At 33.3% G+C, this 21938-nt stretch overlaps 2 protein-coding genes across 2 annotated transcripts in view; one reads left to right on the top strand and one right to left on the bottom strand.

The window, feature by feature from the left end:
* The window catches only part of LOC101897772 (peptidyl-alpha-hydroxyglycine alpha-amidating lyase 2), a 31229-nt gene extending 25121 nt beyond the window's left edge, over window positions 1-6108 (top strand). The window contains exons 6-7 of the mRNA XM_005189308.4: window positions 5531-5630; window positions 5691-6108. Of these exons, the coding sequence (XP_005189365.1) occupies window positions 5531-5630; window positions 5691-5994 (404 nt within the window). The 3' untranslated portion in view covers window positions 5995-6108. The remainder of the gene's footprint in view (window positions 1-5530; window positions 5631-5690) is intronic.
* The window catches only part of LOC101898043 (uncharacterized), a 232260-nt gene that overhangs the window by 38418 nt on the left and 171904 nt on the right, over window positions 1-21938 (bottom strand). The gene's annotated exons all lie outside the window — the stretch shown is intronic.

The raw sequence follows: 21938 nt of genomic DNA on the forward strand, positions 1-21938 counted from the left end.
TTTCCAGGCCACCTGAATTCTTTGAAAATGTTGTGTTTATTTGTTTCCGAATCTCGCTTGATCTTCCTGTCTACGATACTCCAAAGATTTTCTATTGGGTCAGGTGATTATGTCGGCCATGACAAAACACCGATTTTGACTCCCGCAACCAATCTTTGATAAGTTTTGATGTATGTTTGGGATTATTGTCATGCTTTGAACACTGCGGCTTGAGTCTTTCTTTTTTTGGTCTTCTCACCGCAAAATTTTTCATGTCTAAGCCTTTAATATTAAACGTAGACTCATCCCAGAATAAAATGTTTTTCCATTGAGCTGGATTCCAATTATCTGAGATTATCAAGGATAATCTGACGTTGCTCCAACTTTGCATATCCCAATATCTGCATCAATGCTAGGTCAGGTGCGAAAATGGACAATATCGGTCCACTTCATCACGTACCTCCCACACAAACGGTCAAAATGTTGTATAATTACAACTCTTATAAAATGTGATGTAATAGTCCGATTGTCTTTAAATCTCACACATCCCAATATTTTTATCCATCCAAGATCTGATGTTAAGATGGAATATATCGGTCGGCTCCTTCTGGTATCTCCCCCACAAAAGGTCGAAATTTTCAAAAAATATTTTTTGCACAAAAAGAGAAAGGATAATCCGATTTTGCTCCAACTTTGTAAATCCTAATATTTGCGCCAGTGCTACGTCAGGTGCGAAAATGAACAATATCGGTCCACTCCATTAAGTACCTCCCCTACGAAGGGTCAATATTTTGAATAATTACAACTCTTATAAAATGTGTTGTAAGAGTCCGATTGTTTCACACATCCCAATTTTTTTTGTTAGCCCAAGGTCTGGTATCAAGATGGAATACATCGGTCCACTTCTTCTGGTACCTCCCCCACAAAAGGTCGAAATTAAAAAAAAAAAAAAATATTTTCTGCACAGAAAAAGAAGCAATAATCCGATTTTGCTCCAACCTTGTAAATCATAATATTTGCGTCAGTTCTAGGTCAGGTGGAAAAATTGATAATATCGGTCCACTACATCAAGAGCCTCCCCCACAAAGGGTACAAATTTTGAATAATTATAACCCTTTTGAAATGTGATGTAAGAATCCGATTGTCTTAAAATGTCAAATCTATATATATAAAAATCAATTGTTGTTTGTTGGTAACGGAATCAGTTGAAAACGGCTGGGCCGATTTGCATAATTTTTTGTACAGACGTTCGTCATACCCCGAGTTAGGTTTTTGAAGAAAAAAATATTGACCACGCCTCCTTTTACGCCCACTATTACGATTTATCTGAAATCTTTATATTTGCCAAAATAGTGAAGATATCGGTTTGAGAATTATTACACGAGATGCTGTTGGCTTTCCATCCAACCCTAAGTACTTATTTAGGGGCTGAGGAACGCGCCTACTTTTAAATCTATCTCTCTATATGTAAAAGAAAGTTGTGTTAGTTACTACTCTTATAACATAAAGACCGCAGGTCTGATTTTAGCGATTTAGACAAATTGGGAATTGCCTCTAGGCAGAAAAGAATAAAATCCAAAAAAATCGCGTAAAAATGTGAAATTTGAACATTTTCATTTTGACTTTTAAAATGTACAATAGTAATGTTTTATATTGCATATTTTTTTCCATTTTGACTTACTATTTTCGAATGTACATTTGTAGTGTTTTTTTTTTTTTTTTGAATTCTAATATGATGTGTAGGTTTTTTTTTGGGTAATATAAAGCCACAACGGATAAAACTGTTATTTATAGATTTTATGTATTTATTCGTAATACCCAAAAAATACATAAAATCTATAAATCCGTTGTCGCTTTTTACGAAAATTCTAGAATCGGGAAAAATCGACAATTTTTCAATGGAATCGAATTTCAAAATAAAAGTACATTCTACCGACAAACTTAGTAATCACCTTTAAAAATTTGCCGCAAAAAATCAGCGAACCAGTTGAAGATTCTTTTTCTTTTTTGTATATTGAAGTGTAAATTTTTTTATTGGTTTGAATTCTGAATGAATAATATAAAAATGAAATGAGAGCGCAATACGATGTTAAATGCTTTCTACTCCAGGACCTACATCGTGCTTCAGCTGGAAGATGCGAACACATTTAAACAAACAAAAATGACCGAAGAAGCGTTATGGGGTTAATTTCAAAAAGTGGACCTGCTTCTTTCATATGACAATAAATTGTCAAATAAAAACACAAAATGCAAAATACATTGGGACTGCAATCAGTCAAATACCGACTTTAAAGAGCGCAAAATAGAAATTCTACATAAACATTCAAGATACCTTAAATCGCTTTGGCAGGTCATAATATGGATCATAACCCCTGATAACGGAACAACCCGATTTCAAGTATATTCTACATTTTAACCATATTTTTCGTACTAATTTTAGCTTATGTTGATAATTTAAGAAGAAACCATCTTTGCAAAAAATTATCACGTTTTGGTATCATCATCATATGATTTACGGTATTTTCGGGGTCTTGGCCACTTTTTTCATTTTCTGGCACTTATTTGATATCTTTGTTTCTAAGGGGAAAGAAAACCTCTTCTTATAAAATTTTTATTTTTCGGAAAATGGCGCATCTTAGTCTTGAGGCTACTTGGGGTAAAACACCCTGGAGTAGAAAATCATCTTACAGATAATTATCCACATAGGCATTTATTTAAGTATAGTCCCCACATTAGTATACCCCCAAGTCCACTTTCCCAACCAATGTGTCATCAGAAAAGAAAATTTGGTATTCTATTGAATTTGTACGTCTATATGAAATAAACTCCGAAAAAAAGGAAATTATAAAGTAACTTTATTGGATCTCCACCGCACAATTTAAATGACAAACAATTAATGCCCATCTCACGGTAATCGGAGCAAAAGAGTAATTTTTTGGCTATTCTGACAACATTCTGTCTTCAAGTATGAGGTGGACAAAACTAAATACCACGCAGTACGGGATTTTAAACGTTGGAAATACAAATTTCAAATTATAGCTCATTTGAATGCTTTTTACAATACCAAAAAATGAGCTGACTTTTCACATGGGGCTATTATAGATGTTCATATAGGTATTTAACACTCAAATTAAAGCCTACAACTGAAAAATAAGATCAGGCTATTCAAAATATCTGAAACCGACGGTAATTATAATTTTTGCCATTATAATTACATAAGTCAGATCTGTGATTTATTATGCTTTAAAGACTAAAAGTATGGGCCGGCAACGCGGACCGGGCCAGCTAGTATCCATATATTTTTATAAACCCAAGATCTGGTATTAAGGTGGAATAAATTGGTCCACTCCTTCTGGTACCTCCCCTACAAAAGGTGTAAATTTTGAATATCCATTAAGCTCATAAAACGCGAGATTACCATCCGATTCCATTTTGATTTGACACATCTGAATATTTCCATCAATCAAGCGATCGGAGTACTCCTTCTGGTAACTCCCCCACAAAGGGTGAAAGTTTTGCTTCGGTCGACTATATCTGGTACCTCACGCACATTTCAACATTTTGTAAAAAATATCACATATCTCATATAAAGTGGAGGAAGTTACCAATAAAGTTCAAACCTGGCACGACAAAATATTTATATGATATGTGTTTAGGTCTGATACAAAATTAACAATATTGACCCATTACTTCATAACCCATTACTTCAGAAGGTCAACAATTTGAATAATTATAACAAAAATCAAAATATACATTGGCTGAGGGTATACATCTGTCGGCTAAACCGAGATATACATTTTAACTTGTGTTTATTGTCCAAGTCTAAATCGGGTTAATTGACTTTACCATACCATGTTTTAAGTTTTTAATTTAAACCAGAAAAAAAAATACAGGGCATTCATTATCCTTGTAATTTCAGTTGCTTTAGTTTTGGCCACTAGCGTATGTACACATAAGGTTTCTGCCTGGATTAATAGCCAGCAACTGATATTAAATATTGACATCTACGGCTAAAATAGAACATGATCAGCTATTTAGCTCAGGACATAACTATTTAGTTCGTTTTTGATAAGCTAGCTATTTTTGTTTAGCCCTAACTCACAATGAAGCTAAGAATTCATCACACAATAAGCTATAGCTCGGATTTGGCTGCTATTTTCGTTTTAGCCGAAAACATATTTTTATGGTTGTGTGTTGTCAACGTAAATTAAAAAAAAACACGTACATGTGTTTTCGAGCTCGTCAGCTAATCTAATTTAGTTTGTCATTCCGTTTGTAACACCTCAAAATATACATTTTAGTCCCCACAAAGTATATATATTCTTGATCAGCATAAAATTCTATGTCGATTTAGCTATGCCCGGTATTTTGATGATTTTAGCGAAACTTTTTCACCGGAATTGTTTCAAATTTGGAATTTGAAGTTCGTAATGGATACAACAGCCTGTGACAGAAAATTGTCTGCGCAGGTTAACGTCTTCGTATATCCCCCATATAACGGTACCTCCCGATATTTGATACTTTGAAGATTTTAGCGACATTATTCACCGATTTTTTTTCAAGTTTCGCATTTGAATGTTGTAATGGCTTATGGCAAAAGTTGCCTATGTAGGTTCACGTCGTCGTATAGACCCTATTATAACAGCTACATTACGTATTTCGGCCCGGCCAAACTTAAAGCTTTTTTACTTGTTTTTTTTTTTATTTTATTTTTTTGTAATGTGTTGCTATATGTTGGCGTAGCTCATTGATAGGCAACATATTTCGAAGGATTTTTTTTTCAGGCAAGGCTGAAAATTTTTGGAGCTATTGCTTATTTGGCGTTATTGAAAAGTATGTTCTCTCCTTGCAAAAAATGTTCGCGTAGGGTCCACTAATTGGTATTGCAGATCTGCTTCATATCAGTTGAACATTTTTTTTTAAAAAACAATGACTCGACTTAATATAAATAAATACCCATGGCAAATTGTCAATATATGTTTACGAGCCGATCGATTTTAAGTGTTTTAATAGACCTGATCCAATTTTTCAGCAATAGGCTTTAATTTGAGAGTTAGAAACTTGAATGATATAGCACATTTATTAACAATTATATATCAACTGTTGTAAGAGCTCAGCCTAATTTTTAGTATTGTAAAGAGCTTAGCAACATTTTCCATTCAAATGAGCTGTTGAGAAGAAGCATAAGAATTTCAGAATAGTAAAATTGAATTACTCTTTTACACTCATTACCATAGCACCTCAAATTGTGCCGCTTAACCAACGGCACCAAAAATCGTCATTTTTAACAATTTTAGGCAACACTCAAATTTTAAAATGTTAAAATAAATTGTAAAATGTGGCGTAAAAAGTCAATTTTATTTTTCTCTTTTACAAGATATTTGCTCAACTTTGATCTATAATTACATATTTTACATTTGCAATGCGACCTATGTGTCACTTCATGCATGTAACCTCTATAAATGAATATATTAAACCTGCTATTTTTGTTAATATGTTCGCAGAGTGCAAAGGATTGATTTAAGAATTAAATGCTTCATTTTCTATTTAGAATTCCTTTCCCTGCAAGTGCCTCACGCTATTACCCTTTTGGAAAAGCTAGATCTTCTCTGCATTGCCGATCGTGAAAATATGAGGGTTGTATGCCCAAAGTAAGTACTGATAGCCATAAATAAAAATGTATACATGATTTATAAATATATATTTTTCAGGGCAGGCCTAAGGTCATCTCAAGGAGAGGGACAACCAGCAGTAACCATTCAAGAACCGGACTTCGGGAGAGTATTTGGAGTTGCAGCGTATGGAAATTTTGTGTATGCAATAAATGGGCCTACTTCCATGCTACCAGTTAGAGGGTTCACTTTAGATCCTCGTTCTGAAACTATTATTGGTCATTGGGGCAATTTCAAAAGCCCCCACTCGATCGCTGTCAGCGTAAATGATTCCGCTTTATACGTCACAGAAATAGGAACAGATCAACTTACCAACCGTATCTGGAAATATGTTTTGGTTTAAACTGCGCACAGCAATTATTTATGTCATAAGCACTGAGTAGCAATTGTAATGTATGTACACACTTATGGCAAATCAAAATAAATGAAATATATTTATGTTCGAGTAGAATTACAATTGCTGTAGATTCGTATACAGAAACTTCGTTATAAAATTTAAATCGGATAACCATGACATGTCGGATAACCATGATCAAATCGGATAACCGGATCACAAGGATTGCGTGATCCGGCTTTAGAGCGGTTTAAATTTGGCAATGAATAGAACCGACATATGAAAGTTATATCTTAATCTTAACCGATTTCCACTTAATTTAAATAAGGAATTGCTCCAGATGTTCTCTGCATACTGATATCATATGACTTATATATCTTAACTGTCCTTCGTATAACCCCACATAACAGTAACTCCCTATGTTAGGTATTTTTATGATTTAAGCAGTATTTTTCAACAGACTTTTTTTTTCAATTTGCAATTTCCTTCATGTTCGGCCAGGCAGAACTTGCTGCTTTTTTAAGTGTTATAAAAACGACAATTATGGGATTATTCCCAATTATTTTGAAAAACAAAATAACTAAGTTATTCCAGACAAATCTGGAGTGGTATTTCTAGGTTATGTCTAATATCGTAGACAAAATATCAATAGTATAGAATGTAACTTACGTCTTTGGGGAACTTAAATATCAAAAAACGGATGAAACACATATATGAAAGCTACAGCTATATCTGAACCTATTTCCACCAAATGAGACACACAACCCCTAAGCCTGAAATCGGGCGAAGATATATATTAGAGTTATATCAAAATTTGCACCGATTGTCACCAATTTCAATAGCCTTCGTCCTTCAGCCGAGCAAACGATCTGTGCAAAATGTCATCTCAATCGAATAATAAATGGTATATGTACTTTACTTTACGCTTCTCACAAACAAATGCACAAAGACATAATGCCCTGTACCACAATGGTAGTAAATTGGTAGCAATGGATTGAAGGAAACGAGTTTTTAATGTTTCTCCAGATTTATAACGACCAGCGTTCCAAAATAAATAGTACACAAACATAGTGTACTGTACCGGTACAGTATGTCTAAAAATTATTTTAGTGATACTGTACCGGAACACAACGATGATCGTAGTGTACCGCAGTCGGAACACTAAAAAATTGTAGTGTACCGGAGTCAAAGCACAAAAAAGTAGTGTTCCGCAATCGGAGCATTTAAATATCGTAGTGTACCACTACTGTTTTTAAAAACTCAGCCATACTTAGTAAAATATTTAGTTTTTTACGCGTACATTCAATGATTTCTCGGTACCACAAAATAACAGGTAAATTATCTGCAGAATAACCCATTACAACGCAACCAATAAAATACCATTTTTCGCGGAAGATTAAAAATTTTAATTTTCAATGGTTAAATACAAATTATTATCACTTCAGATTTGGTCATTTTTTATTCTTTCTACCTATTCTCATACTTTTCTACCATCTTCAATTTCGCAAACAATCTAATGACATGTAAAAAAAAATCAACTTTTATTTCATATTATTGAATTGTATTAGTCATTTGTGATCAGAAACATCCAACATGTATTTTTTCAAAAATCGTAAACAACAAACATGTTCCGCAATGTGCTCCGGTACGGTATCCCTTTTTATATATATGTAAATATTTTTTAAGTGTTGTGCTCCGGTACGGTACATTATCTTAGTGTACCACTCCACCTCGAAACTGTAGAAACACTACGGTACAGTACTATACTGTTTATTTTCGAACGTTATTAACGACACCACACATTTCGTGGGTTTCTAGCTAACCATTAAACGATGTTGGCATTTTGAAGGTCGATTTGAATTAGTTCCATTCGCTACGCCCAATCAGGATTGTTTTAAAAATCACTTGTAGGATTACAGTACTTTGAGTTTTTTTACATTTCCGCATAAAATTTTGAGCGAAGCCATATTTTTTGGCCACATTTTAGCTGTCATTACATTCATAATCAAATAAAACATTGATCGTGAAAATCCATCTATTGGACCAGCGGTTACTAATGCATTGAAAACAGGAAAAGCGTAGTAACCCGAATATATTTCTGATATTTCCACTTCAATAAAGAAACTGTTGCACCTTCCGTGTTCTTACGGAATGAGAGATTTAAAATCTTTACTAGTAAGAAAGCCGTACATCAAAAACATCATGATGAGTCGTTTTTTAAATTTGTTTTACATCCATTCTGATGTTCATGGTAGATGCTGAATTCCGACGAGCTTCAAGGGTGTATGAACTTAAAAGAGTAGCACAAGACGAATTGTGCGAACTGTGCTATTTATGATATGATCGACATTGGCACTCAACAACAACTACCATTTTGATTCATGTCTGTCACTGTCAAAGGTTCCATCGTGACATGATCGAGCCGACCATTTACATTGTGTTCTCAAAAAAAAAAAAAAAAAAAAAAAAAACAGTGTGTCGACGATGACAGCAAACCATGTCATCAACATTTTTGTACGTGTGCTTAAGTTAATAAAACGTACAAACATTTTCCTCCTTTAAAAATTATAACTTGCTGACCGGTCCGCGTTGCTGTCCCATCGTTTTATTATTTAATGCTTTATAATCTTCAAATCAAAATTGTTGTTGCAAAGCTATGCCATTTAAAACAAGTTAAAAAGCAGTAAGCGGCCGGGCCGAACTGTGAATACCCTCCAGCATTTGGAACGAATTTATACATTTTCAAAAAATAAAATCCTTAAAAAAATCTGTTAAAATTTAAAAAATACCGAAAATAGCCTATGCCTACATAGGCATTGTTTGTTATAAGCCATTACCATATTCAAATTCGAAGCTTGAAATAAGCGGTGAATAATATAGCTAAAATCATCAAAATATCGTATATAGGGAGGTACCGTTATATCGGACCTGTGCGAAGACCTGGACCAGCATAGACAATTTTCTGTCACAGACTATAACATCCATTACGAACCTTAAATACGACATCTCAACCACGTTTTTATATAGCCCCCATATAAAGGTTCCTCCCGATATTCGGCATTTTGATAATTTTAGCGACATTATTAACCGGAATTGTTTCAAGTTTGGTATTTGAAGTTCGTAGTGGATACTACAGCCTATGACAGAAATTTGTCTGTGCAGGTCCATGTCTTTGTATAGCCCCCATATAACGGTACCTCCCAATATTCGGTATTTTGATTATCTTAGCGTCATTATTTAACGGAATTGTTTCATATTACGTATTTAGAGTTCGTGATGGGAACTACAGTCTGTGACAGAAAATTGTCTATGCAGGTCAAGGTCTTCGTATAGGCCCTCCCTATATATTTTAAAAAAATTTAACAGAATTTTTTAGGGATTTTATTTTTTGAAAATTTCCAAATTCGTTCCAAATGGTGGAGGGTACTCAAATTTCGGCCCGGCCGAACTTACTGATTTTTAACTTGTTAGAATTCCATTTGGAACTGAAGATAAAGCATCAAAATCGGATGCACCTCCAGAAAATTTAGTTTTGAATGCACATATATATTGAGCGGTTATAGATATAGTCTCCGAATTTGGAATGTGTGACGGAAATCGATACAAAAATAAATTTGCCAAATATCAAATCGGTTCAGATTTGAATATAGCTTCCATATATATTTTCGGCCAATCTCACATATTTGATGCACCACACACTGTCCGATTCCAATGAAATTTTAAATTAGTGACGGAATTTGGAACAAGAATTATTTTGCCAAATTATATTGAAATCGGTTCTGATTTGGATATAGCTCTCATTTGTATTGCTACCTCGAATCCCACTAATAGATAAAAAATACGGTTTAACTTTAAACAAGTAAAAAACCAGTAAAGAAATTCTTAAAGTCGGGCGGGGCCGACTTTATGATACACTACACTACTTTGCTAATTTAGTAGAGCTCCACATAACAATTAAAAGTTTTGATGGGAGAATTCAATCATACACGCTATGATTAAAATTATAATTTAAAGTTCAAGAGACTAAATATGTCGACTTGTATTGCCCATTTGGTGCACAATTAATTTGAAATCGGATAAAGATACATATGGGAGCTATATCCAAGTCTGAACCAATATCGATAAAATTTGGAAAATATATTTCTGAGCTCTATTTGATATATTTCCCTGAATATCTTGTTACGGAGTGCATATTACGGCTGTGGGTAACAAATATAACAAATCGGATGAAGGATATATGGGACCTATAGCTATATCTGAACCGATCTTCACCAAATTTGACATACTAGCTTCTAGACTCAATTCGGTCATAAGTGCCAAATTCCATCCCATTTGGATAAATATTAGAAGTTTGGTGCACAATAAAAGGTAAATCGGACGAAGTTATATGTGGGAGCTATATCCAAATCTGAACTGATCTCGAAAAAAATTAGCAAAGGTATTTCTGAGCTATATTTGATATATTTCCCCAAATATTGTTCTTACAGAGTGCATATACGGCTGCGGAGGACAAAATTAACAAATCGGATGAACAATATATTCGGGAGCTATAGCTATATCTGAACCGATTTCGATCAAATTTGGCATACTTATTTTCAGGCCCAATTTGGTTGTATGTGCAGGATTCCATACTATTCCGGCTGATATTACACGTTTGGTGCACAGTAAAAGGCAAATCGGACGAAGATTTATATGGGAGCTACATCTAAATTTTGACCGATTATCTCCAATTTCAATAGGGTTCGTTCGTGGACCAAACAAATGATCTGTGCAAAATATTATCTGGATAAGGCAATAAAAGCGAACTGTACTTTGTTTACAAAAAAACATCGACAGACGGACGGACATGCATATATCGACACAGAATGTGATTCTATGCAGTTCATCAAAAGGAACTATGGGTCTATCTCGTTTCCTTATGCCTGTTACTAACAAATGCATAAAGACATAATACCCTGACTACTTGTGGTGTAGGGTATACACATTATGTTCGGCCGGGCCAAACTTTTAATACCCCCCACCTTAAAGGTAAAGGAAACATTAGAACCCATTATGAACAACAAAAAATGTGACAAAATCATCAAAATACCAAATATCGGGAGGTACCGTTTTATGGGGACTATACCAAAACGTGGACCTATACATACAATGTTTCGCCACACAAACTAGGATCCATTATGATCTACAAATACCAATTTTCAGACAAATCAGTGAAAAAATGTGGAAAAGCACCAAAATACCGAATATCGGGAGGTAGCGTTATATGGGGGCTATACCAATTGGTGGACCTATGAATGCGATGTTTCGCCACCGGAGCTTCAACCCATTATGGCGAAGAAATACAAATTTTTAGACAAAAATGTGGCAAAAATGTGCCAAAAAAATCAAAATGCCGAAATTACCTTTATATGGGGGCTATACCAAGGCGTGGACTTATACATACAATGACTCGGCACACGAACTACGACCCATAATAACCAACAAATACCAAATTTCAGACAAATCCGTGAAAAAATGCGGCAAAAATCATGAAAATACCGATTATCGGGAGGTACCGTTATATGGGGACTATACCAAAACGTGCACCGACATATTTCATTTTCAATACCAACCATCATAGACACAATACAAATTGCTCTGCTTAATTTTGGCGATCCACGTCAAATAATGTGGGCTGTATCGTGATTTCAACAGACAGACGTCTGTCTTAGATTTTATGCTGATTATGAATATATATACTTTATGGGGTCTACAACGAATATTTAATGATGTTACAAACGGAATGACAAAGTTAATATAACCTCCTTTCAAAGGGGGAGGGTATAAAAATTGATTTCCCTGTACATTTGTCATTTTAATCCCAAGGACAAACTCTTCGGGTATCCGGACTAAATTAAGCACGTATTATAACCTCCACCATACTTTGGAGGGTATATTAACTTTGTCATTCCGATTGTAACTCCTCGAAATACTCATGTCAGACCCGACAAAGTCGATTTAGCCATGTCCGTCTGTCTGTTGTAATCACGCTATCTTTCGAACGAATTGAGATAGAAGGCTAAAATTTTACACACATGTTTATTTTGCCAGTAGGCTGGTTTAGTTCGTAAATGGGCCATGTAGTCTACGTTTTCATATAGCCCCCATATAACGGTACCTCCCCACATTCGGTATTTTGATTACTTTGGCGACATTACTCACCGGAATTGTTTCAAATTTGGCATTTTAGATTCGTAATGGACACTATAGCCTACGACAGAAAATTGTCTGTGCGGGTCCACGTCTTCGTATAGCCCCCATATAACGGTACCTCCCAAAATTCGGTATTTTGATGATTTTAGCGTCATTATTCAGCAGAATTTTTTCAAATTACGTATTTAGAGTTCGTAATGGTAACTACAAATTGTCTATGCAGGTCCACGTCTTCGTATAGGCCCCAAATATTAGTACCTCCCTACATTCGGTATTTTGACGAGTTTAGGTACAATACCCACCGAAATTGTTTGACGTTCGTATTGGATGTTATAGCCTATGACAGAAAATTGTCTATGCTGGTCCAGGTCTTCGCACAGCTCCGATATAACGGTACCTCCCTATATACGATTTTTTGATGATTTTAGCTATATTATATATATATATATATATATATATATATATATATATATATATATATATATATATATATATATATATATATATATATATATATATATATATATATATATATATATATATATATATATATATATATATATATATATATATATATATATATATACATATATATATATATATATATATATATATATATATATATATATTAGCTGGCCCCGTCCGCGTTGCCGGCCAGTACTTTTAGTCTTTAGTGCATATTTTCTAAAGCATAATAGAGCATAGACTTATGTGAGCCGGACAATTTTTATTATAAGTAAAACAACTCCATAGTAATTTTTAAATAGAAATAAAAACATTCATGACAAAAATTATAAAAGATAATCACCCACCGTCGCTTTTAGATAGTTTGAATAGCTTGATCTTATTATTCAGCCGTAGGCTTTAATTGAGTGTTAAAAACCTATATGATATAGAACATCCATAATAATCCCATGTTAAAACTTAATTTTTGGTATTGTAAAGAGCTTAGCGAAATTTTCCCTTCAAATGAGCTGTAATTTGGGATTTGTATTTACAACGTTTAGAATACTGTGCTGTGTGGAATTAGTCCACCTCATTATTAGGGGCAGAATGATTTCAGAATAGTCAAAGACAATTACTCTTTACTTATTTACTTATTTTTGTCATTTAAATTGTGCATTCGAGACCCCATAAAGTTCATATTTTTCATGATAGTATAATTCAAAGACGAATATTAAATATTAATTACGAATATTAAATCATTGATGGTTATACCAAAACGTAATCATTTTTTGCGAGGATTGTTCCTTCTCAAATTACCAACCTTTGCTGAAATGAGTATTCAAAATATGGTTAAAATGTAAACTATACTCGAAATCGGGCTAAGTGTATAGCCGAAGGTCATATATCATGACCTGCGATTTAAAATATTATGAAAGTTAAGGAAGAATTTCTGGAAGAATATAAATCCTTTTTTACTAAATGTTCAATTCGCTCTACCATATTTACTGATTGCAGACCCAGTGAATTGCATTTTTGAGTTCTCGTTCTCACATCAAAGAGATTGTTTTTCATTCACATTTTTATTGGCATATTTTACCGCGATTTTTGGCAGGATAACGTTCCAAAATTGTATGAATAATCAAAATCCGTCAAGCCGTTCTTTAGTATAAGCGTAGTACCTAACATAACATTCTTTTATATTGTGAAAATAATTCTTTATTTTGTTTACAAAAAATCTACTGAATTCAATATGATAAGCCAAATTAAAAAAAAAATTGTAAATTATACAAAATTCATAAAAAAGCAAACTGAAAAAAGAAAAAAAATCTTCACCTTGTTCGATGATTTTTTACAGTCGAAGTTTAAAGGTCCTTGCGAAGTTTGTCGATAGAATGTACTATTATTATAAAATTCGATTCCATAGAAATGTTTTTTCCGTTTTTTTCCTATTTGTGAATTTTTGCAATGAGATCTCTTTTTTCGTGAATTTATAGCGATTTTGAAAAAGTAATTATCTTTTAACTTTGCCTTCAGTTTCTGTTCTCAAGAAATCAAGTCAATTAAATAAATTGGTTTTAATATTCGAATTCAAAAATAAAATATAAAAAGCACTACAAATGTACATTAGAAAAAGTAAGTCAAAATGCAAAAAAAAATCATACAAAAAAACATTACTATTGTACATTTCAAAAGTCAAAATGAAAATGTTAATATATCACATTTTTACGCGATTTTAGTGGATTTTATCCTTTTCGGCCAGGAGACAATTCCGAATTTGTATAAACCGTTAAAATCAGTCCAGCGGTTCTTAAGTTATCAGCGTAGTAACTAACACAATTTTCTTTCTTTATAGATGTTATATTTAGATTAAAAAGTAGGCGTGGTTAGTTCCTCAGCCCCCAAATAAATACTTAGGGTTGGATGGGAAGTCAACAGTATCTCGTGTCTAGCTGGCCCGGTCCGCGTTGCCGGCCCGTACTTTTAGACTTTAATGCGTATTTTTTAAAGCATAATAAATCACAGATCTGACTTTTTTAAGCGGCACAATTTTAATCATAAGCAATGACTCCATTATAATGACTCTAATTTTGATTATAAGTAATGACTCCATGACTAAATATAAATTAATTTTTGTGTTAAATACCTTACCATCTATAAAAGCCCAATGTGATAATTCAGCACAATTTTTATTATTGTAAAAAGCTTAACATTTTCATTCAAATGAATTTGTATTTCCAACGTTTAAAATCCCGTACTGCGTGGTATTCAGTTTTGTCCACCTCATACTTGAAGACAGAATGTTGTCAGAATAGCCAAAAAATTACTCTTTTGCTCCGATTACCGTGAGATGGGCATACATTTTTTGTCATTTAAATTGTGCGGTGGAGATGCAATAAAGTCCACATTTTTCATCGTAGTGTAATTCAATGACGATTAATGAAATGTTCGTTCTCGTGTTACTTTCTAATTTCGTATTTTTTCATGTTTCTGCCACAATTTCCGACTAAATGAGTCCTAGATTGAAATTTCCGAGTTTATTTCATCTAGCCGTACATCCCAAATCTACGTTCCCAACCAATATTCTCTTGGGGGTTACAAATTCAATAGAATACCAAATTTTCTTTTCTGACCACACATTGGTTGGGAAAGTGGACATGGGGGTATACTAATGTGGGGACTATACTTAAATAAATGCCTATGTGGATAATTATCCGTAAGAAGGTTTTCTACCCAAGGATTTTTTACCCTAGGTAGCCTCAGAACAAAGATGGGCCCTTTTCCGAAAAATAAAAAATTTATGAGAAGAGGTTTTCTTCCCCCTTAGAAACAAAGATGTCAAATAAGGGCCAAAAAAATTGAAAAAGTGGCCAAGACCCCGAAAATACCTTAAATCATATGATGGTGATACCAAAACGTGATCATTTCTTGCAAGGATGTTTATTTTTTTATATTATCAACATAAGGCAAATTAGTACGAAAAATATGGTTAAAATGTAGAATATACTTAAAATCGGGTTATTCCGTTATCGGGGGTTATGACCCATATCATGACCTGCCAAAGCGATTAAAGGTATCTTGAATGTTTAGAAAAAATTTCTGGAAGGAATTCGCTCTACTATTTTGCGTCCTTTATAGTCAGTATTTCACGGATTGCAGTCCCAATGTATTTTGCATTTTGAGTTCTCATTGGTCGAATTATTGTCATATGAAAGAAGCAGGTCCACTTTTTGAAGTGAACACCATAACGCTTTTTCGGTCTTTTTGTTTGTATAAATGTGTTCGCATCTTCCAGCTGAAGGCCCTGGAGTTGAAAGCTAGATGCCAATTTTATACATGAAAGATCGCCATTTAACATCGTATTACGCACTCATTTCATTTTTAATATTATTCATTCAGAATTGAAAACAATAAGAAATGTACACTTCAATATAAAAAAAAGAAAGAATTGAAAAAATAAAAATAATCTTCAATCTTTTTAAAGGTCCTTATGAAGTTTGTCTGTAGAATGTACTATTATTTTGAAATTCGATTCCATTGAAAAAATTTCGATTTTTCCTGATTTAAGAATTTTCATATCTTATTCTCTTCTGATATTATTCGTATTACCCAATAAATACATATAATCTATAAATAAATTGTCCGTTGTCGCTTTATACTACCCAAAAAAACTTGGAATTCCAAAAAAAAAAAAAAAAAAAAAAAAAACAGAAAAAAAACACTACAAATGTACATTCGAAAATAGTAAGTCAAAACGGAAACAAATCATGCAAAATAAAACATTACTATTGTACATTTTAAAAGTCAAAATGAAAATGTTCAAAATTTCACATTTTTATGTGATTTTTTTGGATTTTATGCTTTTTCGCCAAGAGGCAATTCCGAATTTATCTGAATGGTTAAAATCAGACAGGCGGTCTTTATGTTATAAGCGTAGTAACTAACACAACTTTCTTTTACATATGGAGAGACAGATTTAACAGCGCGTTCCTCAGCCCCTAAATAAGTACTTAGGGTTGGATGGAAAGCCAACAGTATCTCATGTAACAATTCTCAAACCGATATCTTCATTATTTTGGCAAATATAAGGATTTTAGATAAATCAAGATAGTGGGCGTAAAAGTAGACGTGGTCAATATTTTTTTCTTTAAAAACCTAACTCGGGGTATGGCGAACGTTTGTACAAAAAATTATGCAAATCGGTCCAGCCGTTTTTAACTGATTCCGTTACCAACAAACAACATATATATATATATATATCCTTTTAGAACGCTATCCTTTTAGAATAAAATATTATGGCCGTAGCTAAAATTAAGTTTTTACAATACAATAATGTAATATATTTGCTGATAAGTTTGAATGTAAGAAAATTATTATATTACAGGTAGCAAAATGTCACCTCATTTTCCACTTGCAAGAATCGCTGTTAGTTACTACGCTTATAACTCAAGAACCGGTGGTCTGATTTAACGATTCAGACAAATTTGGAATTGAAAAGGATAAAATCTGAAATGTTCAATTTTTACTTTTGAAATGAACAATAGTATTGTTTTATTTTGCATGATTTTTTCCATTTTGACTTACTAAGTTCGAATGTACATTTGCAGCGTTTTTTTTTTTTTTTTTTTTTTTTTTTTTTTGTTGAAATTGTTATTTATAAATTTTTTTGTATTTTTTGGGTAAAGAGATAAGATATGAACAAAAATAATCTACATTTTATGGTGTACGAAAGGTTTTTCCAATCTGATAAACTTTATTTAATTGACTCGATTTCTTGAGAACTGAAATTACAGGCGGATTTCATTGAAGTGTTGTACCGAATTATGTGGTGGCGAAACTAAATAGATGAGGTCGAAATAATTTCACGCGGCCACACCATAGTTACAGGACAATTACTTTTTTAATTTCGCTAAAAAATCAAAAACAAAAATATAGACTATTCCATTGCAAAAATTTGAAAATTGGGAAAAAAGTCAAGAAAACTTTTTCACTAGAATCGATTTTCAAAATACTAGTTCCTTCTATTAATAAACTTCGTAAAGACCTTTAAACATTTCCTGTAAAAAACCAACGAACAAGTTGCAGATTTTTTTTTTTCAATTCGTTTTTCTTTTCTGTCAATTTCATATAATGTATGATTTTTTTTCAATTTGGCTTATCATTGAATTCAATCGGCCTGATTTTGACAATTCACACCCATTCGGAATGTTCTCTGGAAAACGATAAATCAAAAAAAAAACAAGTAAAAAAGCGGTAAGTTAAGGACCGAACTTTGAATACCCTCCACCATTTGGTACAAATTTGGCAATTTTCAAAAAAATAAAATCCGTTAAAAATTATGTTAAGGTCTATACGACGACGTGGACATGCATAGGCGAGTTTTGTCATAGCTATTACAATATTCAAATGCGAAACCTGAAAAAAATCCGTTTATAATGTAGCTAAAATCATAAAAATACCGAATATAGGGAGGTATCATGGAGATTATAAAACAATTAAAACATATAGGGAGGTACCATGGGGGTTATAAAACAATTAAAATATAAACACAATTTTCTGTCATAGGCTGTAGTATTCATTACGAACTTCAAATACTAAATTTGATATAGTTCCGGTAAATAATGTCTCTGAAACCATCAAAATACCCAATATCGGGAGGTACCGTGATATGGCGACTATACCAAAACGTGGACCTATACATACAATGTTTCGTCACACGAACTAGGTCCCATTATGATTACCATTACCATTACGAACTTCAAATGCGAAATTTGAAACAATTCCGGTAAATAATGTCGCTAAAATCATCAGAATACCGAATATCGGGAGGTACCATTATATGGGGCTATACAAAGAAGTGGACCTACGTGGCCCATTTTCTGTTTTATGCTGTAGTATCTATTACGAACTTCAAATACCAAATTTGAAACCATTCCGGTAAAAAATGTCGTTAAAATCATCAAAATACTGAATATCGGGGGGTACCGTTATATGGGGGCTATACGAAGAAGTGGACCTACATGACCCATTTTCTTTTTATTCTGTAGGTAAATAATGTCGCTTAAATAATCAGAATACCGAATATCGGGGGGTACCGTTATATGGGGGCTATACGAAGAAGTGAACCTGCATGGCCCAATTTCTGTTTTATGCTGTAGTATCTATTACGAACTTCAAATACCAAATTTGAAACAATTCTGGTAAATAATGTCGCTAAAATCATCAGAATACCGAATATCGGGGGGAACCGTTATATGGGGGTTATTCGAAGAAGTGGACTTACATGACCCATTTTCTTTTTTATGCTGTAGTGTCTATTACGAACTTCAAATACAAAATTTGAAACAATTCCGGTAAATAATGTCGCTAAAATCATCAAAATACTGAATATCGGGGGTACCGTTATATGAGTTCTATACGAAGACGTGGACCTACATGGCCCATTTTCAATACCAAAAGTTCTGCAGACATAATACCCATTTGAGTAAAATTTTATCAACCTACTTCATTTCGTTCGGAAGGTAGAGTGATTTCCACAGACGGACAGACGGACGGTCATTGATAAATCGACTTAGAATTTTATGCTGATCAAGAATATATATACTTTGTGGGGTCTTAAGTGTATATTTCGAGGTGTTACAAACGGAATGACAAACTTAATATACCCTCCATACTATGGTGGAGGGTATAAAATACTTGAAATCGGGGTATACCGTCATGATCCATATTTTGTGCAACTACATGTAACCCATTAGATTGGATCAAATTTAAAACTCTATAGTAAATTTTGCAAAGCATAGAGCAAAATATTTGAGTTTTTTTGTGTATTGTTAAGGCTAAAAAAGTTTAGCCTGGTAATTTTAATCCACTAACCGAATACTATCCACTAAGAATTTTCCAACCCCAGATTGGCTGTTGCGCAATGTCGTTACTCGCTATTGCATAAAACGGAATTTTTGGAGGATATGAATCCTTTTCTTACTAAATTTTAAATTCGCTCTTCCATTTTGTATAGACCGCATATTGTAGTGCCTTTTTATATTCGGTATTTCAGTGATTGCAGTCCCAATGAATTTTGCATTTTAAATTTTCATTAGACGGATTATAGCCATATGAAAGTAGTAGGTCAATATTTGATATGAGCCCCATACAGCTGCGTTGCCCATTTTTGTTTGTTTGAATGTGAAATGTGTTCGCATCTTCGCGGAAGTACGATGTAGGACCTGTGATTGAAAAGCTAGATGACAATTCTAGTCAGGAAAGAGCGTATTGTGAACTTATTTTATATTCTTCATTTTACAAACCGAATTAAAAGCAAAAAAAACCAATAACAATTAAAAAATGTAAATATAGCATGTGGAATTGATAAAAATTCTAGCGGTATAAAAAATTAAAAAAAAAAATTCTTATTTGCATATTTTTACGCATATTTTATACCCTCCACCATAGTATGGAGGGTATATTAAGTTTGTCATTCCGTTTGTAATACCTCGAAATATACATTTTAGACCCCACAAAGTATATATATTCTTGATCAGCATAAAATTCTATGTCGATGTCCGTCCGTCCGTCTGCCGTCTGTGGAAATCACCCTAGCTTCTGAACGAAATGAAGTAGGTTGATAAAATTTTACTCAAATGTGTATTATGTCTGTTGGAAATGGACCATGTAGGTCCACGTCTTCATATAGCCCCCATATAACGGTACCTCCGATATGCGGTATTTTGATGATTTTAGCGACATTATTTACCGGAATTGTTTAAAATTTGGTATTTGAATCGTATTGGAATGGTTTCAAATTTGGTATTTGAAGTTCGCAATAGATACTACAGCATAAAACAGAAAATGGGCCACGTAGGTCCACTTCTTTGTATAGCCCCATATAACGGTACCTCCTGATATTCGGTATTCTGATGATTTTAGCGACATTATTTACCAAAACTGTTTCAAATTTCGCATTTGAAGTTCGTAATGGATACTACAGCCTATGACAAAAAATTGTCTGTGCAGATCCACGTTTTACAACTCCCATGGTTTCTCCCTATATTCGGAATTTTGACGATTTTAACATTATAAACAGATTTTTTTCAAGTTGCTTGCTTGTGACAAAAGTTGCCTATGTAGGTCCCCGTCGTCGTACAGACCCTAATATACGGCTACATTCGGTATTTTTAAGATTTTAACAGATTTTATTTTTTTTAAATTGCTAAATTTGTACCAAATGATGGAGGGTATTCAAAATTCGGCCCGGAACTTACAACTTTTTTACTTGTTTTTATCTAACCGTGTATATATTATATATATATATATATATATATATATATATATATATATATATATGTTTCCTTTACCCTAAGGTGGAGGGTATTAAAACTTTGGCCCAGCCGAACTTAATGTTTTTTTACTTGTTTTTTTTTTTTTTTCTAAAATAGTTCTAATTAAAAGAAAGAAATTGCCGATTTGCAGAAAATTGCCTGTGCAGGTGCACGTCTTCGTATGGCCCCTTCCGATATTCAGTATTTTGATGATATTGTAATGGCTTATTACAAAAGTTACCTATACAGGTCCATGTCGTCGTATTGACAAATATGATAGCCACATTCGGTTTTAATTTTTAATTTAATTTAACAGGATTTTTTTGTTTTTGAGAATTGCCAAATTCGTTCCAACTGGTGGAGGGTATTCAAAGTTCGGCACGGCGGATCTTACAGCTTTTTTACTTTTTGTTTGCTTCAATGTGTTCGCATCTTCCAGCTGAAGCACGATGTAGTTCGTGGGGTTGAAAGCTATATGGCAATTTTACACTTGAAAGATCGCCATTTAACACCGTATTGCGCATTCACTTCATTTTTGATATTATTCATTCAGAATTCAAAACAATAAATATAGTACGTCAAATTGAAAAAAAATTCACCGAAAAGATTTTTTAATAGTATATTTTAACGCGATTTGGTTTGCCAATATACCATTCCGAAATTGTATGTCAAAATCCATCAAGCCGTTCTTGAGTTATAAGAGTAGTAACACTAAATTATTCTCGATTTTTTCTCGACTTTAGAATTTTTGCAATGAGGTATTATCTTTTTTCGTGATTTGTTTGGCGTTTTTAAAAATGTAATTATCCTTTAAGATTGGTGTGACCGCGTTTAATTATTTCGACATCCTCTATTCAGTCTCGCCACCACATAATTCGGTCCTACACTTCAATGTAATCTGCCTGGAATTTCTGTTCTCAAAATATCGAGTCAATTCAATAAAGTTTATCAAATTGAAAACTGTTTTTTTGTTTTGTTCCTATCTTATCCTATTCTGAAATG

Source organism: Musca domestica, unplaced genomic scaffold (genome assembly GCF_030504385.1).
Source record: "Musca domestica strain aabys unplaced genomic scaffold, Musca_domestica.polishedcontigs.V.1.1 10, whole genome shotgun sequence".
Lineage (NCBI taxonomy): Eukaryota > Metazoa > Arthropoda > Insecta > Diptera > Muscidae > Musca > Musca domestica.